The sequence below is a fragment of the Penicillium daleae genome (genome assembly GCF_028827525.1).
Source record: "Penicillium daleae strain IBT 16125 chromosome Unknown utg000009l_segment0_segment0, whole genome shotgun sequence".
Taxonomy (NCBI): domain Eukaryota; kingdom Fungi; phylum Ascomycota; class Eurotiomycetes; order Eurotiales; family Aspergillaceae; genus Penicillium; species Penicillium daleae.
The window spans coordinates 894983-920315 of record NW_026623157.1 but is presented as its reverse complement, the minus strand read 5'-3'; the positions used below and the strand labels follow the sequence as shown (position 1 = coordinate 920315).

The window sequence follows — 25333 nt, the reverse complement described above, 5'->3', positions numbered from 1 at the left end:
GCAATGAAAATCATAATCAGCTAGCAATACATAATGATAAAGTGAAGAATTAGGTGATTAGAGGATCGTAGCGAGACCATTGACAGGGGGGTATGGATGGTATATTTTGGGTATATAGTGGCTAGATCAGGCCAGGTTAAGCCCAATAGCCATATAGAGCAAGAGAGAGAAAAGAGGCAGTATGAAACAAGTCATTTGCAAGAGTCACGTCCGAGTCCAGAGGAAATAAGAAAATTTGAAATAAAAAGCATAAGAAATAATAATAAAAAAAAAAAGAAGAATGATTAAGAGCAGTACAATAAATCAAAAAAGTAGATAGTAAAAATGATAGAGATGGCGTCACAGTCAGAACAAAAAAAAATAAACTATGTGTAAATAAGAAAAAAGAAAAGAGAAAGAAGGTTGTAAAGTAAAGGTAGGGGTAAACAGAAGGGGAGAATTGGAAAAAAGAAAGAAAGAAAATGCCATTAAGGTTCACCAGCGAAGTGGCAAAGATATAATGAGTCGAATATTAACATCTTCAATGAGATGAGGTAGATGCGAGGACATGAAACTCTTGATGGGGCGTTTTATTTCGCTCCAATCTCCTCCTCTGCCCACCCGGGCAGAGAATTTTCATTTTGAATCGCTAGACCAAAGCCAGAGTGATTCAAGCCACCCAGGCCCGAGAAGCTAGAGAAGCTAGCTTGAGGCTGGTGCGCACCGGAGCGGATGTGGCTCGGCTGACTGGAGACCGGGCCGAAAGGCTCCTGCGAGAAAGAAGGCAGGCTGACAGCGCGGGAGTGCTGGGCGCGTGGCACGCTCAAATTGCTGGTGCTAGCAGTGGCGTGGTGACCGGGGCCGGAGCCAGCGACACTGAGGTAACCGTTGGCAGAGGGCTTGTGGGCGTGGCCATGGTGCATAGGTGCGTCCATGGCGCCATTGGAGAGGTCACCGTTGCTGGTGCTGTTGTACAGGGACTGCTGGGACGGGGCTTGGGATTGGGCCTGGAGACCGGCCAGGACCATGGGGTCGGAGAGGCGGTTCTCCTGCTCCTGCGCTTGTTGGGCGGACATCTGGTTCAGGTACATGGTAAGTGGGTTGTTGGCGCCCACGTTCAGCACGCCGGAGGGGGAGGACACGTTCTGGAGCGGGTGACGCTGCTGGCCGTTCTGGGAGCCCGTGGAGCCCGGCGCCGGGGAGAGAGCGGGACGTGACGGGCTAGACTGCGAACCATTTTGACTCAGGTTCTGCTGGAAGCCGTTCAGCGCGGGGGAGGGCGACTGTGGGCCGCCATCAATACCACCGCCGTTGCGGTTCTGCTGTGAGTTGCCCTGGTTGCCGGCCTGGCGTGGGGGGTTACCACAGCGATCCTTGCCAAAGTTGATCTTGAAGCGGCGGTATTCTTCACGATTGCGCATGCCCTCAATGGCCTTGATGGCATTGGCGATGTTGGTGAAGTTGACAAAGGCGCAGCTCTTCTCGCGCAGTGTGTTCACCAACTCAATCTCACCATATTCGGAGAAGTCCTGTCGTAGGCGCTCCTCGGTCCATGTTTCGTCTAGGTTACCGATGTAGACATTACGGGATGCACCGCCGCTGACGGCCAGGGCGATCGCGGGTGGGAGAGGGCCCGAGTGCTTGCCCCAGCCGATCTTCAGGCGACGGTTGTGGATCATCAGTCCCTGCAGGTTGCTGAGAGCATAGAATGAGGCGGCTGAGGTAGGGTCGATGAAGGTGACGAAGCAAATATGCTTGTCGGGAATATAACGGATGTGGTGTAGAAGACCGCCGCGAACCACGTTGCAAATCTCCTCGATCGTAGTCTCGGGGTGAATGTTTCCAAGATAGATGGTCCGGTTGCCCAGATTGTTCACGCCTCCGGCGGTCGTAGCCACGGCGGCCGCAGCGACTGACTGCTGAGCGAGCGCATTCGAGATCAGATCGCGGTCTGCAGAGTTCAAGACGTGCGCGTAGCCAGGAGCGATGCCCAGGAACTGCGCGGCGTTCTGCTGCTGGGTCTTGGACACGTAAGCGCAGCGATCCTTACCGTAGAATACGCGCTTGGGAGCCTGCCATTGTGGCTCTTGGGGTAACTGGGTGACCGCTTTCATCGCGTTACTGATGGAAAGGAAGTGCACGAATCCAATTGCCTTTTCCTTGACGATCTTGACGGTGTCAATAGGTCCAAACTTGCCTAGTTCCTCCCGGAGATTGTCCTCCGTGGTCTCCTCGGGCAGGTTGCCCAGGTAGACATTACGCGACGCGCCCGATTGCTGCACGGCGAGGGCCACCGAGGTCGGGACCTGGGAAGGCTTACCCCAGCCGACCTTGATGTCATTTCCCTTGATGGCCAGCTTCTTCAAGATGGCATCGGAGTGGAAGTGAGTAGCGGAGCTGCTGTCGAGGAAAGAGATGAAGGCACAGTTCTTATCGGGGAGCAGACGGACGGACTCAATTTGACCGCTGCGCACATGGTTGAGAATTTCTTCCGCGCTTGTTTCGGCGGGAATGTTTCCCAGGTAGACTGTGCGGCTGGTTCCAGAGAGCAGGCCTGGCGCGACCGAAGCGGCCGGGCTGCCGAGGGCCGCGTTTCCAAGGCTGGCGTGGTGCAAAGCGTTGATCGGGGACTGGGGGCCACCCATCAGCTGGGACGCGCCCAAGCCGTCGGTCGACAGGTACAGACCGTGGTTCTGCATTCCTTGGGTCGGGCTACCGAGTTGATGGGACTGGTGATTCTGCGCGTGTCCGTTGGCATTGGCTTGAGGGAAGCCGCCAAAGCTGGCGAATTGCGGCGAGGCAAAGGCCGAGGGAGTACCCGGCTGGAAGGGGCTGCCCACGAGCAGCTGGGATGGGAGGAGGGGAGTGAAGTTCATATCGAACCCGGCTCCGGAAGCCATATCAGCGGAATGGCCAGCGGCGGCGGTATTTATAGTAGGGATATTAGCGCGCCGATGGTTGCGATTCGAGAAACCCTGGTGAGGGGTATTGGAGTTGTAGGCGCCGTGAGAGAATCCGGTGTCGCCGTTGATGTTGTTGTATTTAGGGGGAAAGAAACGCGCGCTGTTCGGGATGCTCGATGCCTCCGAGTTTTGCATGGCGAGGCGAACGTCTGAATATAAGTCGTCCCTGGGGAATTAACCACGGGAGCGTTGTCCAGATGGAGAACTCGACTCGGGGCGGGTTTTCAGGGGGTGAGAGATTGACGTTTAGCACACCATTCAGCGGGATGAGTTTTTCAAGGCCGATGTTGCTGAGATTTTGCCCAAACACGGGTATCGAGGGGCGGATCACGGGGGAGGCGGCTGTTCAAAAAGAAAAAGGAGTGGAGTGCCGGCGACGACGAAGAGAAATGGTCTCACTGGAGACGAATCTGACGGTGAAAAAATGGAGTGTCAATGGCAATGTTCATCAAGTAGGAGGCGTCGAGAATTAGGAGAAAAGTGCATGTAAGTGGGTGGACGATGCAACAGAGAACCGATCAAGTGGAGTAAGGTTGGAGTGGGAGATGTTGGAGATAGATTCCAGCAGCAGCACAGAAACTCACCTGCGACTCGAGTCTTGAGCTTCCAAGGTCCAGTCTGGTCACAATTATACGAGGGCCATATAACGGGTTCAGGACCAGGAGCGAGGAAGACAAAGATGCGGAGTGAGCAGAGAAAAAAAAAGACTATCACGGATGAAGACGAGTTATTAGCTGAAAAGGGATAGGTGGGGAGGGATCCCAAAAGGTATAAGGCTAATGGAGACAAGAAAAGGGGGGGGAGAGGAAGAGGAGGAGGGGAGGTGGATTAGTCGGGATAGGTTCGAGGGGGGGAGATAATTACAGGTAGAGAAGAATAAAGAGAGTGACGAAGAAGAGAGAGAGAAGTCGAAAGTAAAAGAAAAAAAAAAGCAATAAGGAGATCAAACGAGTGTAAGAAAGAATGAAAGGCAAGGACGTGAATCCAGGCAAGGTATGAAGGGAAGAAGCGGGAAGGTTGATGAAAAAGGGGGAAGAGAAGGAAGGAGGAGGAAAGAGGGAAAGGGACGAGAGGAACGAGGTGAGCGGACACGCAAAAAGACGGATTCCCACGAGGAGAGCCCGCGAGCACGGTGGAAAAGGGGAAAATCACGAGAAGAACAGGAACCGCGAATGAGCCAACTATTCACCAACTACGAATTCACCTGGAGACTACGACAATCGGAATTGGGAGAGGAGTTGGCCAGAAGTGGTATATACTGGACTCGGAATGACTACGCTGGTGTGCACGACAGCATGTGTAAACCAAGATGCAAAATGATAATAATTTCCCTGTGGACGCCGTTCGGGAACGGGGGTAACCAAATATGTAAACAGACGCCCCAAGTTCCGTGGCTGCTGCAGAACTGGATCAGACTGGATCAGGATGGAGTAACTTGGGACGCATGTCTGCATTCCCATTGGCCCAATTGGATCAGAACTGGATCCCGCTGGATCAGGCCCCGCCAATCATCAGAACCCCGGAGTTGCCCCTGGCATGCCAGTCCAGTACTGGAGGAGTCTTATTTAAGACTATCCAGAAGCCGATATTAAGGTACCATCGCCCATGAACCATAGCGCCCAGGGGGGGGCTGAGCGGTTAGCGCCACCCAGGAAGAACCGTACCTGTCCTGTAGGTGATGGGCACCTGCAGAGAGACTAACCCGATCATAGAAGTGCGATTACGAGAGACTTGCTCTGGGCATGTCATCGCCAATATGTTGACTATAATATATAATATATATACTATTCTGTGTATATCAATCTACAGTGTCGATGTGTAAAGCATCTACTGTAGTAGAAGTTAGTCAATCATATCCAGAGGGGACTCATCCTCGACCCCGTCCCGTGATCCCTTACCTTGTCCCTCAACTAAGATTGTAAGTAATGATGCGACTGCGAGGCAACACCGCTTTCGTTCTCTATACCACTCGAGGAAAAGAAGATTTGATCAGGGCTCAATCCCTCCTGAGTTAATTAGTTGCCCATTGACTAACTATCGCCCACGCTGGCTACAGGATGAATATGGAAACCAGGCGAACTCCGTTCTTCATCCCGAGTCGGGAATCGACACGAGACCTTAGACTATCTTAGAGATAAGACAAATTTAAGTAACTATCTCCTTGCATTATCTCTCAAGGCCAGTACTTCTAGTCTTGTCCTCCCTCTGAAAGAATGAACATGTTTGCGTGGCATCACAAACCTCAGGCTTCTAAATTCCTGCCTTAGGCACCCGTGGGGAAACCCGCGATCCGCGGAAATTTACCCCTCCATCTTGCAAGACTGTGCGATTCTTTCCCCTCGACAATTTACCAATTGAGGTTCGATAAGAGCCATTGCTAGTTCCCTTGTCGAGGGTATGTATACTCACCAGACCTGACCACATATCTGCAACATTCCCATCTATCACACACGGCTTGGTCTATCCCTATCAATCTCGATATGACTCACCAGATAACCCGGCTAATCTATTTCCACGAATTTGTGCCCGCAGAATCCAATTCTCCCTAGCAAGACACCCCAGCGAGCAAACCCCCGACAAGACAGACACACGGGTTTTTCTTGGGACCACCTGTCCTTGCACCCTCTCCTTCTCCCTACCTTTCTCTCCACATAAAATAGTCCTCCGTCATGGCGCCGTCCATTTACATCGACGAGGACGTCGGCCACGACGAGGCCACGGCCACTGGCACCGAGTCTGCCCCCTACAAGACCCTTCTGCACGCCTTTGTGCAGCACGCCCCCACCACCGAAGGTATCCAGTACCTGACCCGCAAGTCCCAGACCGATGCCCCCGGAGAGGATGTCGACCCCGCCGCCAAGCTGGAGTGGAAGCCCGCCACGAAGTCGGCCATGAAGAAGGCCACCAACCTGTGGGAGCAGCGCAAGAAGAAGGCCGCCAAGGAGCATGAATTGGCGATCCGCGAGAAGGCCGAGGCTGAGAAGCGCCAGAAGGTCCTGGAAGAGGCTAAGAAGGTGGTCATCACCGAGGATGCTTCCCTGCCAAAGCCTGTCCGCATTCGCCTGGACGTGACCGACCCGGCTATCGTCTCGCTGCGCACTCCCGACTCTGATACCGCGGGTACTCGTGTGCGCGTTCTGGGCCGTGTCCACCGCATGCGCGCGCAGAAGGACTACGTCTTCATCACCCTGGCCGACGGCTACGGCTACCTCCAGTGCATTCTGACCGGCGATCTGGTCAAGACCTACGATATCATGACCCTCACCCTGGAGACCTCCATCGCTATCCACGGTGAGATGCGCGCCGTCCCTCCCAAGCAGTTCGCCCCCAACGACCGTGAGCTGCACGCCGACTTTTTCACGATCATTGGCCGCGCTGCCGGCGACAAGGAGGCCATCACCACGCGCGTGGCGCCGGACGCCGACCACCAGACACTGTACGACAACCGACACCTGGTGCTGCGTGGCGAGACTTCCTCGTCCGTGATGAAGGTGCGCGCCGCTACCCTGCGCGCTTTCCGCAAGGCCTTCGAGGAGAACCGCATGCTGGAGGTTACGCCTCCCGCGATGGTGCAGACCCAGGTCGAGGGTGGTAGCACCTTGTTCGGTTTCGACTACTACGGCGAGAATGCCTACCTCACCCAGTCTTCGCAGCTGTACCTGGAGACTTGTCTCCCCTCGCTGGGTGACGTGTTCTGCGTGTGCCCGTCCTTCCGCGCTGAGAAGTCGCTCACCCGCCGCCACCTGTCAGAGTACACCCACGTCGAAGCCGAGCTGGACTTTATCACCTTCAACGACCTGCTGGACCACCTGGAGGCCATGATCTGCCGAGTCATCGAGCTGCTGCTCGCCGACCCCGAGGCGTCGCGGTACATCACCACGCTGAACCCAGACTTCAAGCCTCCCTCGCGGCCATTCAAGCGGATGAAGTACTCCGACGCCATTGACTGGCTGGTGGCTCACGACATTCCCAACGAGGAAGGTCAAACTCACACCTTCGGTGACGATATCGCCGAGGCCGCCGAGCGCAAGATGACGGATATTATCAACCAGCCTATTTTCCTAACACACTTCCCCGCCGAGATCAAGGCGTTCTACATGAAGAAGGACGAGAGCGATCGCCGGGTCACCGAGAGTGTGGACGTGCTGATGCCCGGTGTCGGCGAGATTGTCGGCGGCAGTATGCGCATGGATGACTGGGACGAGCTGATGAACGCGTACAAGCACGAGGGCATGGATCCCAAGCCTTACTACTGGTACACTGACCAGCGCAAGTAAGTCACCCCATCTACACAAACCCATCATGGCATTAGCTTTTACTTTTATAACTAACCATCCACAATAGGTACGGTACCTCCCCCCACGGCGGCTACGGTCTCGGTCTGGAGCGTTTCCTGGCCTGGCTGTGCGCTCGCTACACCGTCCGCGACTGCTCCCTGTACCCTCGTTTCACGGGCCGCTGCACGCCCTAAGTGCAAGCAGCAAGCAAGAAGTAGACTCAAAACGAGTATCAGGTCTAGATACAAGTTAGGCTTCCGCCTTGTATCACTCCGTTTTTTTCGGGGTTGTCAAAGTCTGGCTCGGTCTGGTCTCGTTGTGGTATAGATAGCTTACGCCATGTTATGATGAGTATGTGTTGCGTGCATGGATTGGTATTAGCTGATGTGGAATTACGGATTCTTGGATTAGTTTGAATTAGATCGATAAAATAGGTTTGCTGTAGCATGGGAATGCATGCAATGGAGAATTTCACAATCTTGTTCTTGCTGATTTGGAGCTGCTAGTAAAATAATGATCTGCCCTAGACACGAGAAGGTGGGAATTAAATAAGCCAAGACTGGCCCGACGCCACTACATAGATTGCAGATCCATTCGCCCTGGTACCTCCCAATCAACTGCCAAAGGACTAGTCCTACCGTACAAAGGATAAAGAGTATCAGTAACGACATAACATCAGTCCATCCACTCGAGGCCTCGACTCCAATTTCCGAAAGCCCCAGGCCCTCTTAAGTGATCACATGATGGTGGCCATGTCAGACGATGTAAGCCTCAAAGTCCGATACAAACCCTAGCATGCCGCACCACAAGGACGCTCATGCTCATGCTCGGGATATGACCGATATCCCCAGGACAAGTCTGAACTCTGCAGGGTTATATCCTTTCATGTTCTGGGTGCATTCATCCCAATGATATCGTATGGAATATGTCAACATTCTTGGCGGGCATGGAGTTTGAAAAATAGGTACTCTGTGTTCGTGTACTCTCTGTTCTGATATCCAGATGTGGTTCATCTTCTACATCGTATGGAAATGAGGATGTGTGAGAGAGAGAGACGCCTCTTGACTGTTCCATACCTGAGTCTTCATCCATCATACGCTCCCAGCTCATTCAAAGACATTTACGAATTCCCTACCTCAAAAGTATGTCATTCAGCATCTCTATCCACGTAGTGTTCATCTCAGGACATTCCTCAAGCAAGAACCTTGTCGTCCTTCAGCAATGTAGGTATCTTTGGGACTGAGGCAAGGCCCGACGATATTCCTAGCGCAAATACCATATGAGGCGAGGCGACGACACTCTTGCCCTCGATCCATACGAGATCAGGCTTTTCGATTGTAGCTGGACCTTTGTTGCCCCGCTCTATGGCTGTGGGGAGAGGGATTCAGGTTTCGTCCGAGTCTGCAGGATCAGCCGTGATCTGGATAGATTTTGCTGTGGTGTGCGTTTGTGTGGATGCAGGTGAGGCTGGTTATTTGTATGCTTGCGTTGGGCATGTTGGAAATGGGATGGGTGGATCGGGTGCGCTGGACGTGACTGGGATGGTCGTTGAGGGAATCTGATGACTGATTTCTATGACGGAAAGTGTACGGATAGAATTAGAAGAGTTGAAAAATGATGCTCGATGGCGGTTCCTGTAGTGTAAGCTTGCTGGGAAATGATGATCCGAGTCCAGGGCAGAGTTAGTAGCATTGTTCTGCTGCATCATCCTACCTTTGGGTAGTAAGTACTGCAATCAGTCCTCTTCCACAAGTCACGGGTGCAATGATGCGTCTTTAGACCCATCTTCATGTCACACAGAGACACGAGACAGGAAAAGTATCCTGGAAGATGGCCCCCTCCTGATGGTACGACCAGTGGTCACGACGATCTCTGGACTAGGCCAATCTTACAAGGGGTCAGTGGTGATTTCTCACCGTCTTTCTTCTTCCCCGTCTTCACAGGCGTTCTTCTTGACAGTGTCGCTGTCGACAACCACAGATGGCAAACCAGGCAAGAATCACAGCGGGAGATTGTTCACAGCGGCCTGAGGATAGATCACGCAGAGATTCCTTTTAGGCGAGCAAGTGCTCCACCACGCATGATGACAATGCTCCAGTCTTAATAGGGGGCTTGCCGCCGGATATCATCTCCGTGAACAGCACAGGCCAGTCCATTCCGCAAAGCCTGTTCCGCTTAGCTACTTTGATTCGGTGCCTGCTGCCGAGACAAGGGCGGGTTCTGGATCTGGCTTTTGCCTTGCTGGTTGATCGTAACATGCGGTTGCCTCTGACATGGGCACGGATCTTTGTGGCTAGGTTCTAGCATGGACTGGTCTCAATGCTTATCTGGACTTCAATCTGGATTCTGGCTTCCGCGATGACTGCGCTTGTTGGCTGCGGCTCGGGTTGGTCAGTGCAGACAGGACGGGTTGGCGCTACGCTGTGCTTGTTCCTTCTTCGAGGTGGCCAGTAGTCCTGTCGATCAGCCCGTCTGCTTTGACTTCGCCTGGTAGGTCCACTTGCTCTCTGGGCTGTGCGGCAGTGGCGTGATGCTTCTAGCTCGCGCTCACTCACGACCGCAGACCAGCGCAGAAACCAATGAGTTTCTCTGGGGAGTTGACTTTGCGTTTCTCTCTATCGGTAACCCATTCACCCTGGCATGTTTCTCTTATATACGATGGCGGTGAAACGATGAACACTCGTATCCGCACTTATATCTTCGGGTTGAACAGACTGGGCCCACGGGAACGATATCAGAAATGAACTTTCCCGCTCGCTTCTAGTACACCGACAGGACATGGTTCATGATTCGAAAATTGGGCTTTCGAAAAAAATGCTTCGCTGGGGGAACCTCTGGTTGACGTATCTTGGCACTGTATTCCGCTGCCGTTTGTCATCTGGGCACGTCCTATTGCAGAATGGGCAATCATGCCGATTATATTGAGAGACAAATTAAAACATCAGTTGGAAGAGGCTGAAGAGCACTGATGAAGCATACAACGTGAGCTACAAACCCAGCTTAAGCCAGCAAGCCTTTGAAAACCAATTCTGCCATCACCTCCGCAATCAAAACCCTCTAACTCAAGCATAAATGTGAAATCAGATCACAAATGGCTCTTGGAACCATTTCGCCATGCCTTCTGAGGCCGTGGCCTTGGGAACTCGCGAAGCGGCTCTTGACCCAGTCCACGTCCGAGGACCGCGGCGCCAAGCTGAGATCCTGAGCTGAGATCCCCCAAGGCAGGGCTATCGTTGCGAGCACCTAGCTAGATGCGCCACCATTCTGTTCCTTCCGCTGCATGTCAGTGCTCGAAGCCAGCTGGTTGATGACGGCGAAGATGTCGTCGTGCGAGGCACCCGAGCGGACGACGGAGATGAAGCTGTCGAGCGAGTCCTGGTCGCTGTGCTTGAGGAAATCAAGCAGGCTGCTTGTGTTCGTGCGGTAATAGGCGAGTCTGGTCGCGGCCGTTTGATTGCTACTAATGTTGAAAACGCAGAAATGTTAGGATCAACTGGTCGTTGCGCAGACATGAGTGGGTACGTGTCGTTGTCGAGACTGTCTCCCCCCTACGCTCTGGCCAATGCGGTAATCATGCTTGGGTTCTAGAGCAGGACACAGAAACATGTCGACGTCGGAGCTATGAGCAAAAAGGATGGTGCTGCTTACCTTTGCTCTCCAAACGAGCCCCATTGATTGTGGTTGTCCCCTTCGGGGACAGCCTGGTGGCTGGGGGAGGGGTTGTTGTCTGGTCTTCGCGGCGACATTGCTGTCCTAGTTTCTGGTTGGCGGTGTCGGGGAGAGCAGGCTACGGGATTGGGGATGTGGACTCACTAGAGCGTCTCGGCTGTTACAGCTCACGAACGACAGTAGGGAAGGGGCGCTGCGATCGATGGGAAGTTGGGTTTATAGTAGACTGCAGGTCCTCCAACGACCGCCTTTCCTTTGCAAGCACGGTCAGCATCAGGTATACTGACGATATATTGAGAATACAGAAGAGAACGACACAAAGGAAGCAACCAGATGTAGACTATGGGCACCGAATAGACAAAGAATGTAAAAATAGCCATATCGGGGACAAGGCCGAGGGGGGCAAAGTGGATCGAACAGAAGGGAAAAAAATCGAAACGGTCGGTCATACTGTAAACAAAGTGTTTGTATCTGCACTTCCGAAGAATTCAGGTATCCGAGATCGTCTCGACTTCTCGCAAGGGCACACGTCCTGGATAGCTAGAGGGAGATAGGAAAGAACTTCTGATGGTGAGCGAAGCGAATGTCGTTGAAAGACAAAAGTCTGCTGGGCAAAAGAAAAGGCTATCCAACACTAGGCAGTGGAAAAATCATCCATAGTCCGAATGTATTCAGTGTATTGGTCGCCAATCTCCAAGGCCCTGCCTTGAGTGTTGCGCGGCGATGGCATCGGCACGGCGCGCCTCCAGAAAGCTCAGTCCAACGGGCGCATGCGGGCGCATGACGGATGCCTTTTCCGTCACGAACACCGGTCAATCACGACTGATGGTCATTTAGTGATTGGTGTACGAAGCGCAAGGTTTCTCAAGCCCTTCAAGGTTTTTTGTGGGTGATCATTGCTCAGCTTCGAATTGCAGCGTCTTGCCGGACAAAATTGCCGACCAATTGGCGGGGAGTTGACTTTCTCCGCGGAAGTGAAAAAGCATCATGGAATTCGCCTCGACACTGGAAACTGGGGTTGATTATCCAGTTCTTTTGCCGATTCAGACGAACGATCACAGATTGTTTGGATGGGTGATTTGGGGAACCTCGAAAGCTCGGTGACGCTTGTTCAATAGGCAAGTCTGCCGAGTAGCCTTCCCAGGTGTACCTGTAGACTCGGATAGACACCATTGTTTGTCATCATCTCGGAGATTTCGAAAAGAAAGCCAGACACAGGGTACGGGGGGCATTGCTACCTTTTGTGGCTGCTGATCATGCTCTTTGCAAGATACCTGCCCGGTTTGATGAGTGGTTCGTCAGGCTGCTGCCATAATCCGACTGGGGAATTGATGTTGTTCCAACAATACGTTGGACTGGCGTCAACCCTCGTGGAAAACAGGTTTCTCTTTGGTAATTCATCACGTTGGTGTCACTGACAAGCAGCGTTCCTCGAACATGCGAAATAAAGCCGCCAGACAATCTCGTTGAAGCGTGCGTTGCGTCCTGACGATCGTACTTTGCACCCACACAGGGGGAGTGTGTGCAGGAGGAGGTACATTTGGCGACAATTGGGAGAAGGCATAGTGTTGATAGCTCTCGAATGTCATGGATATCACGAAGGCTTCATTGGGCAAGTCATCAAACGAGAACAAGGTCGTTGGAGGAACCCTTCGCAGCAAGTAGTGTTCAGCCAGAGGTTGGAACTTATGTCGTGCCGCGTCTCACCTCACCATCTCGACCTTCATCCATGATCAAGACTCCAAGACATAGCGGTCTGCGTGATCGAGGGTTGCGCAGTATCTCGTCGAGAATGACGACTCACTTGCTTCAGGAAAATCAGAGTTGTCGTGAAACTGTCGATGATGGTAGACACGCGCACCTTCCTTGTCAGTCCACCACGTCCTCCTCCCCCGAATCCATCGGTTAGACACCAAGCCACCCTCCTCCTTCGACTTCCTATCACTTTTCCGCTACCATGACGAGTCCTTTCCTCCTCTGAGATACCATGAACCACGATTTCCCGGTACTAGGCCTGCGCCCCCTTCCCAGCTCCGAATCAGTTTCCACGATCCGAATCTTCGACATGGGCTTTTCAGCCAACGAGAGCGCTCTGGGAATACAACAGAGCGAGTCATAAACACCATCGCTTCTTTGCTCCAGCCACGACAGGATTACGCCCTCTCAAGATCGCTCAGTTCCGTTCAGGCACTCGATCATCAAGAAGCGACACTGGGGATACCAGTACCGTGTGATTCAGTCCAGCAATTTCTGTTCACAGAAGGAACTGGCAGCGCACAATGGTGGCTGTGATGCCCGGGCGATGATCAGTTCATCTAATGTCACTGGTTTTGGCTGAGCGTGCCGTATTCGAGCGCCAACAGCCCTACTCCGTCGTGGTGCTTCAATCTTCATATCCATTGAAAGTCAGTCGCTGGCTTGGGCATCCCGATTGGAGGCCAAGTGGCTGAACGTCAGCGGCCCTACGCTGCATGGTTTTTCAACTTGAGATCTACTGAGACAACCTCACTGGCTTTAACTGAGTGCCCTCATAAACGGAAACCTCAGTGGCCGAGAGTCACTAACTCCGAGTCGTCATGTAAATCGGTTGTCATCGAAACAATGCCACTGGCTGAGCCGAGTATACCCTTTTCGAATGGACGCCCAATATCCGAGTGCCAACAGCCCTATGTCGATGCGGTGCTTCAAGCCCATTTCGAATCTAGCCAGCAATGTCACTAGACGTTGGCTGGGTATATAATTCTTCTCGACCGGGAGTGCAGTTGATGGACGCCCACAGCCCTGTGGCATCATGTTCTCCCAATCTCCTGTCCCTTTGAGCAGCGTCGCCGACTTTGACAGAGTATGCCCTGTCGGCAAGAGGGAGGCATAGTGTCCGAGCCTCAACAGCTCTACGCAGCCGTGATGCTTCGATGTCGTTCGTATCCATCAAAGCATCATCACTGGCTGTGGCCGAAGATAATACCTTGTGGTACTGAGAATGGTCGGCCCAGGGACTTGAGGCAAGGCGTGAAGGTTTTGGGAAAGAAGCCGCGTATCCATTGTTCCCTGCTGGGTCTATGGTCGGCTAGGCGACATCTATCGTCGATATCCATGCATCCATGTCTCTCCATTTATGATGCTGGTGCAATGCCATGCATGGAGACGTTCCATGACCATACATGACAAAAAACATATTGTCCAAAAGCACAAGGTAACAAGGTTGGGAGATCCAACCAGAACTACTCGGTGGATGAGGGCCATGCGAAAGCATGACGATTTGCTAGGTACTCAGCTGATCAATTTCACGATGCATGGGACACTACTAATCTAGGTTATCACAAGCGAGCCAAAACAGCCCCTTTTCACCGGTTCGTAAATGCTCCCACAAAACCCCAGCCGATTTGCGATGATCAAGCACAGCTCCGGAGAGACTGCATCCTGACGATCAAAGGCTGGAGAACTTGCCACTGTTGATAGCTGATAAAGGGGAACAGGATTCAGAATTCAGTGTCAGCTTATATCATTTTACTTCCTGACCGGTCGTTTGCCGGGTTTGTTGCTAACTATGGTTTTCTTTCCTGTAGGGTCTCGGCCCAGCCGCGACCTATTGGAACCGCCCCGGTTGGACGCCACTCTAAGCTAAATCACGACAGTGTGACGCGCTGATGGCATGACATTTCTGGTCAGGCCGGTACAACCAAACCTGCAATATAAAAGAGAGCTAAACGTATCCCCTTCCTACCTTGGATTTATACTGATTCCTGTGCGCCACAAAGCCTGTCGGGGCCCTTCGTTATACCGGATCCTGCAGAGCCATCGCTAAGGGCCAACCTTAATCAGCTCATAAGTAGTTCTGTTTATTTGGTTTCAAAAATGTGATAGCAGTATTGCTTCTACAGTGGCCGTTCAAAAGTATTTGAAAACATAGTACTTCCCACCCCTACCGCTTTTCTACACCGCCTACCTACAGTAGCCACAGGCGTCCTTGCGCAAGCGGTCGAATCTAGTAAATTCGCTTAAAGTATTCTCTACTTTGTTAATCTAACTAAATCAACACCTCATCGCGTAGAGGAGGTCATTAGATACAAAAGAGGGCATACTACTTATTCAGATATCGAATGAATTAGGCGGTTTAACCGGCAGAAAAATAAGTGGGGCATGTAGCGTGTTGCAAATACTTTTGAACGCTGACTGTAGGTTGAACACCTGTGGTGGACTTCGGCTACGGGTTCTTATAGACAATATTTGTTCCCATATATGTTCGAAGTGACTGAACTTAATTACTTGGTCAACCATGAGCGGAGGGGTGAAGGTTTCTTGAAAGATCTACAATACTACAATGGAAAAGAAGTCCATTGCAGGAGTGTAAATCATTGGGCAGGTTCTCTATTACCTGCTGATCCGAACCCGGTATACAGTGGATAATCTAACCTTCTCATCAATGACCTCAAAGCTCTACACGGGTGCATCTCTTAAACAAATGCAGTGACATATATGCAGCAATTCTATGATCATTGTCAATTCAATTAGGAGATAGTGGTCGACAACGCGCCCCAAGTCGTTGCCATTTCACCTACCAATGGCCCAAGCGCGCCGTATACATCCCGCATTCCTCAAACGCGCAACCCAAAAATGCATTCACGTCCACCCAAACACCCCCTGCCAAGCTCTACTCCTTGAGGAATAATAATTAAAAGCCATGGCGTTCAATCTTCCTTCTAGCATCTATCCGCCACAACGACGCCAATATCGACAACGCCAGCCCTCGACAACAACCTCGATATCAAAACCGCAATATAAAAACGACAATCATCTATACCACAACTCAAGATGCAACTCACCTCCATCATCGTGGTGTCAACCACCCTACTAGCGGCCCAAGTCCCGGCCCAATCCATCCGCTCCATGATTCCAAACGTGCCCACCTCGAGCGGCGTGGCCATCCCCTCGTCCATGGCAACGGCCTCGCCCTCTAGCTCAATGGCAGTCGCGTCCAAGCCCTCGAACTACATGGCTAATCACCCCTTCCGACCAGCTGTGCACTCACCCATCCGTGTGCAAGCGTCGTCTTCCATGCTTCCAGTCGCTAGACCCTCCTCGCACTCGATGGTCCCAGTCGGGACTCCCTCGGCATCATCGAACTACAATGCCCTTAACCAACACCAGGGTCTCCGGCAGCCGGCCGCACAGGGCCCTGATCGGATGTACGCCGTGTCGGATGGTGGTCTTGCACCTGTTGATCCAATGCAGCCTGGTAGTGATGTTGCGCCGGTGTTGATCCAAAAGCCCAGTGGAGTTGACGAGGGTAATTCCTTCTGCATGGGACAGTGCTACGCTAGTGAGAAAGAGGCGCATTGTGCCAAGCCATATGTAAGTTTCTTCCTTCTTTCCAGTCGTTGGTTTATTGGATTGATGAAGTTTTGTGGCTAACTATTGTTCGACAGGCTTCGCCTTTATATAGATCGGCCTATGGTTGCTGGATGTGCTGCTTCACTCCTGGTGACTTCTAGATGATATCCATGCACTATATAGTTTTGCCATTTGGAAGAGCAATTTTGCAGTGACTATTGCTATGTGTGTGTCTCTGTTCTAGGAGGGTTTCGAAGTTGTGTTCTTGGATGGTTTGTTATTTTCGTGGTTTTGTTGAGAGGTTGATTGTATGGCTGGCCGTTCTCTTTTATTTTTGATTTAGTCTCGGTAAGTGGTATTTCAAATTCGTCAGAACCAAGTCACTCGTTTCAATCTGTTGAACTTTATACGTACGTGCAAGAATGCATACTTGATGTACCTATCACGAAGAGAGCCATCCTGCTAGTTAGGCATTCTCAGGCCTAAACAGCTCTGATGTAGCGGATCCTCACGTTGATTCTGATTTTGATAACCGCGCCGTAGCGGGTACAAAGGCGGCCTTCATGGGAGAATTATGCTATTAATTGACGCAAGACGACCGATGAAGATCTTATGTCTGGATTCATCATGCAATTAGTCTACAAACTGTGAATCATTAATGTGCTAGGTCTCGATGTGCGCTGGATATGTTTGGCGTTTCTCCGAAATCGGCACTTGGCGGAGATCTCAGACGTGACCTTCATGCCACCAACTGTAACTACAGTACATTCCGAAATTACAGAAATTGACTATATCAGATTACAGAACTGGTAGTATTGGCTTACAGGTTACGAATAGACTCTAGGAACCAAGAAGGCGTAAAAAAGGTCGGAATTCCTTCATTATGACGTCACTACTTCATCTTATAAAACGTATCACGTGGACAGTACCAGCGGGCATTCCGCAAACTCGATTGAAGCGTACTGTTACTTACTGAAAAAAGTCTGAAATAATAGTGTTTCCGAATACTTGATGCGGGAGGATAGCGAAATGATGCTCTGATAATATCAGAATCTACTAGACGAAAGAGGAAAGGTCGGGTTGACTGCGGTTGAAGACATACATAGCATATACGAGGAAAAAAACGAACACAACTACCAAGGACAGATTAGATCCCGAACCAAACTCCAGGTCTCATGGCGTATCAGCCTGACGCACTTAGACAATAATGCGTGGCGGTTTCTTTGTATCCGAACTCGGGGGCACGAATGAATTTTGTTTGCTCCAGCTCCTTAAATCTGACTGAGTTCGATAGAAACATTTCTGGGCTACTAAAAAGATGGTCACTCATATTGTCGATAAGTATGGCAATGCCATACAGGAAGGAGACTATGTCTTCAGCAGGATTCGAGGCGGATCACATGAAGGGAAGGTATGTACAAAGCGGCAGTGATATCTCTACCCAAAAGCCAGGAAGATTAACGAGGTTTACTAACGTACTTTGGGCGCCTAGGTACAAGAAATTGTTACAGACGAGCAGCGAGCAGAAGAGCGATCCGTGAAGCATCCCCCAAAGGTCAGCAAGGCATAGTCCTGCGGGTGCGATATTCTGTTGACATGAGTGCTTAGGTGTCGCTGCACAATAAGGATGGGAAGGTTGTTGCTCATAACCCAGGCACACTAGAAATACGGAACGAGTCTACTTAGTCTCAAAATATGATAGCTCGACTGCCTTCTTGGAGACAATCAATGCTTGATCTCTCCAATACCACTTGCGAGCAGCGCGTAAGTCTTTATATCTCACAATGTGGGTTGATCAGAGGGCTGTATTTTAAAAGTTGATATCTACTGTAGCGGTATATATCAGGTACTCCTTTGATTGGACGTACTGCAGTGATGTGAATCCCCCTTTGAAACGGGACATATCCAAAAACAGCCCAGAGGCGAACAACGGAGCTCTGCCTAGGTTACTTGTATGATTATTAAGAGAGGGGTTGGACATAAACCTTGGTTTCAGCATTTATCAAATCATGATTCAACCTTTCCCGAAAAAATATGGGGCTGACCTCGTTCAGTCCTTCTAAGCCACTCAAATTAAGTCTGGACCACTCAACAGTAGACTGGATCTAACTTGAACGTCAATGAGGAATGAGGGGCTCTTAGCGCGTCATGCATGTACTAACTTGATTTGAGGCTTGCTGTACCCACCCTATTTCCATTTTTAGGAATCGGCATCTTTGATTCTTCATACATTTGCAACTCAGTCGTGCAATTATTGAATTATCTCAGGAAAAATTTATCAATAAATTTCAATGCCTGAAATCCCCCCACAAGTGCCAGCAGGCATCGCCGGGCAAGGTGATGGCCTGTCAACAGCCAACGTCTCCCAGGTGCCGGACGCTAGAAAGAGGTCTAGGTCTTCAAGCGCTCGCAGATTATCTAGATCCTCAATGAGGACAATACCTCCAAGTTCCAAGATTGCGATCCCTCGACACCGCACAAGCATGCCCTCGAGATATCACAGACGGGTCCCACGAGCATGTGCATCATGCCATACCCGGAAAACAAAATGCAGTGGCGATACACCCGTGTGTAGGCAATGTCAAGAGTTAGACATGAAATGCGTATATCCACCGGCCTTGCGCGAGAAGATGAAAATGTAAATTGTCAAACACTGGAAATAATCTACGAAACATTCACAAACCCATCGAACGTTTCATGTTTTATGCGATCAGAAGATCGAGAGCTGAATTTCTTTTCCCTCATTCTCAGGCAGCAGGAGGACTTATCAAGGAAGCTTCAAGAGTGCCAGAGCTTATTAGGAGAAGTAGAGCCTCTTGTATCAGGGCGCAGTGCTCAGCGGATCAAAGAGATGTTGGTAAGTGTGTTCGTGTTCACGGCGGGAAAAGTACCAGTGACATACTAACTGAAGAACCACCAGCAACGTCTTGATTCGGGATATATGTCAAGTGACCTCTCTAATGGGAACACTTTTCGCTCAAGAGCCTCGTCACTAGCTGAAATGGAGGAACCAGCCAGTTCACCATCCTCTGTCGGGTCATTAGATGCCCTGGATCTAGTGGAGGATGACATTAATCTTACTGAGGGGTCTAGAGCTACTGGGCACATTGGCAAGAGTTCTGAAATCATTTGGATGCAGAGACTGCAAAAGGCAGCAGATGAGCGCCGCAGAGAACGCGCCGGATACGCCGAATCCAGCCCGGATGGCGCAATCAGTGAACAGCCCCATGACTTGAATTATCATCTCGATGATCTGAATATTACAGTGTTGGAGCCAGTGCAGAAGTATTGGGTTCCTCCTCGGCCGCTGGCAGACAAGCTTTTTGAGACTTACCTACTAGTCGCTTATCCCTATTTCCCCATCATTAATCGTTCTCTATTTAGTGACCAATATAGAACATTCTTTGATAGCTTTGCTCTTCCTGGTGACAAATGGATGGCAATTTTGAATGTGATATTTGCCATTGCTGCGAATTATGCTCACTACGCGCAGTTGGACTGGCGTGGAGAGACTCGAGACCATCTGGTTTACTTAACCAGAGCCGGGATGCTTAGTATGGATGGCGATAACTTGTTCAGTCACGCAGACCTTCAGCAAGTGCAAGTGGAAGGATTGATCGCGTTCTATCTACTTTCCACAGATCAAATTCACAGGTAATGCCGCATCATCTTTCTCAGCGAATTGAGACTGACCCATGAAGCAGGGCATGGAGAGTATCGGCCTTGGCGATACGTTCCGCAATATCTCTTGGTATCAACTTGAAGAACAACAGCGAACTCGTCACGAGTATCTCCAAAGAAATTCGCAATCGAGTCTGGTGGTCCTTGTATGTTGTCGAGAACAAACTTGGTATGATGACAGGCCGGCCCACTTGTATCTCGATCAGTATGTGCAGTTCACCATTCCCACTTCCCTGGGAGGAAACTGACCTCCTGGGACCGACCGCTACTTTGCTTCTCAACGACCCGATTCTACGCGATAAACGCATCAACGCCGCCATGGCAAGCTCATATGTCCCCGGAACGCCCATGGGAAGATCGGGGGGTGTTGAGGACATTAGAGCCGCTCGTTCATGGCTTCGTGACCAACCTGCCAGCTCTGGACTGTGCTTCCTCTATTCCTGCGATCTGACCATGATAACTCAAGAAGTCCTTGATCGTGTATATGCCATTCGATGTTTAAAACGGCATTGGTCGTATCTTCGAGACAGATTGGCTGAAATACAAGAAAAGGTTGATCTTTGGTTCTCTTCATTACCCAAGGCATTAGACTTTACTTGTGTTGAAGAAGGTGATATAGCCTATAACGAGAAGATGCGACTGGCATTCCAATATCATGGAGCAAGAATTCTGCTCGGTCGACCGTGCCTCTGTCGGTATAAATCTTACCAAACAGATGAGAAACAGGAGTTCAACCGAGCCATGTCTCTTTCGGCCTTGGAGTCCGCTACACAGATAGCCCACTTAATCCCAGTCGCCGAAATGTCTAGCTCGCCGCATCGAAACGGACCTTGGTGGTGCCTTCTTCACTCCGTCATGCAGGCAGTAACTATCATGATCCTCGAAATCTCTTTCGGTAGTATCCACATGCCTGAAGGAGAGAATAATCTACTGCAGTTGACCAAGAAATGTGTCCGCTGGCTTCATACAACCTCCGAGTACAGCATTGCATCGCGCAGGGCATGGCAGCTGTGTGATATGGCCCTGCGTCGCCTGGCATCCTCCATGGGATTTCAAGTCAGTGACATGTTATCGCATCCATACTGGCAAGGGAAATATTCCAGCGATGACTATTTTGGATTCTCGCCTCTCGAAACCCTCCAGAGATCGAACATTCATGTCAAGGAAGTGGACAAAAATATTGATACTGAAACAATGTCCTTTCCCAACGGACCAGATGGGGTCCATGTCTCTTCATCAGAGAGTAAACACCACTTTTTGGAGACGTTGCCGTCAGTCTCTTCAGGCCCAGTGGAGGATGGGGTAAGCCACAGCTCCTTTGCCTACGGGCCTCTCGGCGAGGATTTTATTCAAACGTTCTTCCCTGAGCTTGGGAGCGATGGTTCAATAAATGTCCCAACATCATAGTTTAGATTGTGGCTGTTTATATCTGTGTCATGGTTGACATCTTTCTGTCCGGCTTTTATTCTTTTCTCGGGGTTTCAGTTACCTATGCTGGGGAATAATTGGGGTTCGAAGCAAACGCGCACGATATGTACGTGAGTGAGATTGAACCCAGACATGTACACTAGAATATGACTTTACATCTGCCCAAGATGGCAATCAAAGTAACAATACCTAGTGCGGGATAGATGCTGAAGCGGGGGGGGTATCTATCCATCGTTTCTCATCGTCGGTTTATTACCTCGTGCGTCGGTCTACCTCGTTATCTGCCCGACGGTCTCTGGTTAACCCTTCCAGCTGCTCCTGGAACTCCCTAGTAATCGACAAAACCTTCTTGAAGTGATCTTTCCGCAAGCTTCCACCCTGTCCGTTGCTGCACGCGAGCGCGTGGGCGCTGTTTACCAGGTTTCGGATCTGGCGGCCGTTAAGCTTTTGCTCAGAGCCGATCTCTTCGACCCAATCGTCGATGTTTGCTCGGTTAGAAGGCGAGATAATGCTCTTGTCCTTATCTTGGAGCTTATTCAGGAAGCTGCTGAAGACCTGCCTCTTCTGCGCTTTGGTGAGATCTTCATAGCGGATAGCGAGGTGGATACGCGACTGCACTGCGATATCTAGCGAGGTGATTCGATTCGTTGTCAAGATCATGATTCCCTCGTAGTACTCAAGCACACGAAGCAAGACGGAGACGAGAGCGTTCCGGTTCGGATCACCAGTGCTCATACGAGACTCGAGGAAAACGTCTGCCTCATCCACCAGGAGAATGGCCTCCCATGCCCCAGCAAGGTGAAACATGCGCTCGAGGTTATTTTCTGCCTTGGAGGCATTGAGTCCAATTTCAGCCACACTGACAACCAGAAGCGGCTTTCCGGTCGCTTCAGCGATGGTCTCTGCCGTCAAGGTCTTTCCTACGCCTGGAGGGCCATGAAGGAGAATGACGAGACCGCGACCCTTGCCCTCGATCACATCCATGTCTTTGCGGTCAGTTTTGGAATCATTTGTCTTGGTGTGGTTCTCCACCAGCGCCTTGATCATGTCTTTATATTCCTGGTGCAACTGCAGATCTGTGTCGAATGCCGTCTTGATCTTCACCGGCTCAACTCGTCGCACTGCGTCGACTTTAAACTGGCCCCAAATCTTTTGCTGGGTTGAGTAGCCTAGGACCCGAGGAGGGCACAGAAGGAATTTGTCCCTTTCCTGTTCTATGCTAACGACGTCATAACTGTCTGGTTTTTCATTGGGATCTTCCACATCCACGCTAGTGTATTTTCCCAGGGGATATGAGCCATAACGGGATCCTGCATGATGTTAGCCATGTGCTTTTAGCAAGTAGGATTGTATGTGACTCACCGTGCTGCAAGAAGGCACCTGCGTCAACGATGAATTTGCCTTTGACCTAGAAATAGATTAGAAAGAGCTTTGGGGGTGTCAAGTAAAGCGTTACTCACAGCCACGGTCTTTACATTATTGTCTTCCTTCGGTGTCGCGGGAATATTCTGCTCGGAGAACTCGTCTTCCTGCGAAGAACGTAGCGTGCGGTTGTCATCACCCTAAAGCAAAATATGGCCCGTTAGCTACAGATGCGTTCTGTAGGTGTACTCTACTCAGCCTCACATCTTGGACCAGCGATCTCGACAGGCTACCGCTGGCGAGTAAGACAATGTCATTATATTCAGACATCTGCTTCGAGCCTTTCTCGACAGTGCACAATTCGATAAACTTTTCGCCTCTTTTTCTTAGTCTCTCCTGGAGCTCTTCCAGCTGGCCGTCTTCCTCTTTGAGATAATTGATCGGATAGCAGAAGAGGCTGCTGATATCCTTGGTGCCACGGAAATGCTCAATATCGAACTCGTAAAAAGTTTTGACCTGCGACTTGCCGTTGTAATCGTAGCACCAACACGGGATCGAAACTCTCCGTCGCTCATAGGGGTCGGGAGAGTATGGAACCTCGAATATCTGCGGGATATTCAAGAAAGGCCTCGCGAAGACTTTGGTCTTTGGTCGAAAGATGGTCCAGAGGAACTCGTAAGTGATGACGCCTGATTCCATGTTTGATTCGCGGGTCTTGAAGTAGGACTCTAGTTCAGTCGAGGCACGGATAGAATTCATCATCTCATTCAGGTCTTCGCGGGCCTGCTTTGTCTCCTCGCTGTCCCCCTCCTTCGGTTCTATCTCGGCCCTCAGCTCTTCCCAATAGTGCACCACAGCCTGGAAAGGACCGGGTATATAAACACTCGTGCCGTCGAAGCTTTGACCAGGATAATCTCCGATGACGCTCCTAAGCAGGTCACGTAATCCCTGCGACTGGACCTCTATCTCGGAATATGCGGGCTTGGTCTTCTCATAGGTCTTCATCACAGTCCGGAATATAAAAGCAATATCCTGGGTTTTATCGCTCTTCGCCGTGGGAGCATCGACGTCCTGATCGACATTACGGCCTTGCTGTTCGTTCCAGCTGCTTATAACGTTACGCACTCGGGATTTCTTCTTGATCTGTTAAGAGTTAGGTTTTCGCAAGCCCTAGACTGCAGACGGCACATTGATTGTCGAGTCCACTTTGAAATAGTAGCTTATGTACCTTATCTTCTTGTTTCTCTTCTGCCACCTTTTCCTTTGCAGCCCCATTCGTCTCTGTTGTCTCAGCCGTTGCATCGCCATCTTGCGCAGTTGTACTGCTTGCGTCAGTCTCCGGCGGGGTTTTGGTTGGTAGTTTTGAGATGTTGGCCTCCTCGAAAAGTCAGTCTCTGGGCGATGAGGAGTATAGCTTTTGACATACAGTTGCGGCGGAAGAGCTAACCAGGCGTTCAAGATCGGTAATCCGTTGCTCAAGAAGAGCGATGTACTTCTGCTCTTTCTGTCTTATTATATCTCTAACTCCGTCATCGGAAGGGGCCTGAACAAGAAGTCAGCAGGACCAGTCATTTCTCAGGCTGGTTATACACACGCTAGCGCCTCCAGTGGGTTGTTCTTGCGCCATTAGCTGGTAGGTAGATAATCAAAGCTTGACTAGGAAAGCAAAGCAGTTGAGCAGTCGACAGGAGGTTCTGAGCAAAGCATACAATGGGCAAGGTAACGAAGCAAGATAAAGCATTAACGCACAACCTGGCAAAGGTACTCCATCTCAGTATATAATACGGATTAACCAGGCCTTGCGTATCTTACCGATATTACGGAACCGCGCAGCGCGGTAGAAATACAGAGGCTGGTTTGTAACTAGTTAAATTACAGTAGTTAGTTTAGTTAGTTGCTCATAGTAATTATTTAATCATCATAGCGTGTGCATGTTGATGAACAATGGTCCCATTCGCTGCCACCCGCCTAGACCTCCCTCCACTAACCTGAATAAGTGTAGATTGCTGCCTTCACCATGGCGTGACACGCAAGAGGCCATGGTTATTGTCTGCGGGGGTTGAACGCCGAACACGAATGGGCTCCACCCAACTGGGGGCTAAATCATCGGGCAGCAAATAGTTCTTGCGAAAAAATGAAATCAAAACGTACATGTTCTTATTGCTACGAGTTATGATATGATCATGAGGAAACCCCCGCGCATCCCAAACTGCGTGGCAAGAGATCACCCAATGTCTCTTTATTTCAGAGGACACTGAAGCCCGGTAGAACATCCGAGCGATCATTGATTGCTTCCGAATGAGGCAGTCAAGGGGGGCTGAGGGTGGGGTTGGGGGCCAAGCTCCCGACGGGCCGTCTCTCTTAGTTCAGTGCGTCGAACCATAGCAATGAAATAGCCGAATCCTCTTTTGCATCTGCTAAGCATGTCTAAGATAAACTAGCTTGAATACTACGTGGCAGGTCTTGATTTGATGCGCAGCAGTGCTTAGTTTAGAACCCAGGCTTGCGTATCTGCCAGAGTGCTCCTGATAGACGGAGCAGATAGATAAGCGACTACTTCCATGGGTTTTCTTAAGGGACAACTGTTATCCAAGTGCTCAATACTAGGCGACAGAGAGGCCCCCATCCTCTGTTTGGAAAGAA

General features: G+C 50.6%; 7 protein-coding genes across 7 annotated transcripts; 4 read left to right on the top strand and 3 right to left on the bottom strand.

Moving 5' to 3' along the window:
- Window positions 1-569: 569 nt before the first annotated feature.
- On the bottom strand, window positions 570-3077 carry N7458_011532 (putative differentiation regulator (Nrd1); the record flags this gene model as incomplete). Its single annotated transcript, XM_056914914.1, has 1 exon — window positions 570-3077. One exon carries the CDS (start codon window positions 3075-3077, stop codon window positions 570-572), a length of 2508 nt encoding a protein of 835 aa, XP_056759668.1.
- Window positions 3078-5611: 2534 nt separating this feature from the next.
- On the top strand, window positions 5612-7413 carry N7458_011531 (asparagine--tRNA ligase DED81; the record flags this gene model as incomplete). The annotated part of the gene is made up of 2 exons (XM_056914913.1): window positions 5612-7215; window positions 7287-7413. 2 exons carry the CDS (start codon window positions 5612-5614, stop codon window positions 7411-7413), a joined length of 1731 nt encoding a protein of 576 aa, XP_056759667.1.
- Window positions 7414-10462: 3049 nt separating this feature from the next.
- Window positions 10463-10965, bottom strand: N7458_011530 (uncharacterized protein; the record flags this gene model as incomplete). Its single annotated transcript, XM_056914912.1, has 2 exons — window positions 10463-10679; window positions 10868-10965. 2 exons carry the CDS (start codon window positions 10963-10965, stop codon window positions 10463-10465), a joined length of 315 nt encoding a protein of 104 aa, XP_056759666.1.
- A 4735-nt stretch (window positions 10966-15700) lies between these two features.
- N7458_011529 (uncharacterized protein) lies at window positions 15701-16380 on the top strand (the record flags this gene model as incomplete). The annotated part of the gene is made up of 2 exons (XM_056914911.1): window positions 15701-16240; window positions 16315-16380. 2 exons carry the CDS (start codon window positions 15701-15703, stop codon window positions 16378-16380), a joined length of 606 nt encoding a protein of 201 aa, XP_056759665.1.
- Window positions 16381-17537: 1157 nt separating this feature from the next.
- On the top strand, window positions 17538-17905 carry N7458_011528 (hypervirulence associated TUDOR domain-containing protein; the record flags this gene model as incomplete). The annotated part of the gene is made up of 3 exons (XM_056914910.1): window positions 17538-17630; window positions 17712-17774; window positions 17828-17905. The coding sequence occupies 3 exons, from the start codon at window positions 17538-17540 to the stop codon at window positions 17903-17905; spliced, it is 234 nt and encodes a 77-aa protein (XP_056759664.1).
- Window positions 17906-18510: 605 nt separating this feature from the next.
- On the top strand, window positions 18511-21307 carry N7458_011527 (Zn(II)2Cys6 transcription factor; the record flags this gene model as incomplete). Its single annotated transcript, XM_056914909.1, has 4 exons — window positions 18511-18857; window positions 18971-19076; window positions 19131-19873; window positions 19924-21307. 4 exons carry the CDS (start codon window positions 18511-18513, stop codon window positions 21305-21307), a joined length of 2580 nt encoding a protein of 859 aa, XP_056759663.1.
- Window positions 21308-21580: 273 nt separating this feature from the next.
- N7458_011526 (ATP-binding protein) lies at window positions 21581-23695 on the bottom strand (the record flags this gene model as incomplete). Its single annotated transcript, XM_056914908.1, has 4 exons — window positions 21581-22638; window positions 22691-22736; window positions 22789-22890; window positions 22955-23695. The coding sequence occupies 4 exons, from the start codon at window positions 23693-23695 to the stop codon at window positions 21581-21583; spliced, it is 1947 nt and encodes a 648-aa protein (XP_056759662.1).
- Between the last annotated feature and the right edge of the window lie 1638 nt (window positions 23696-25333).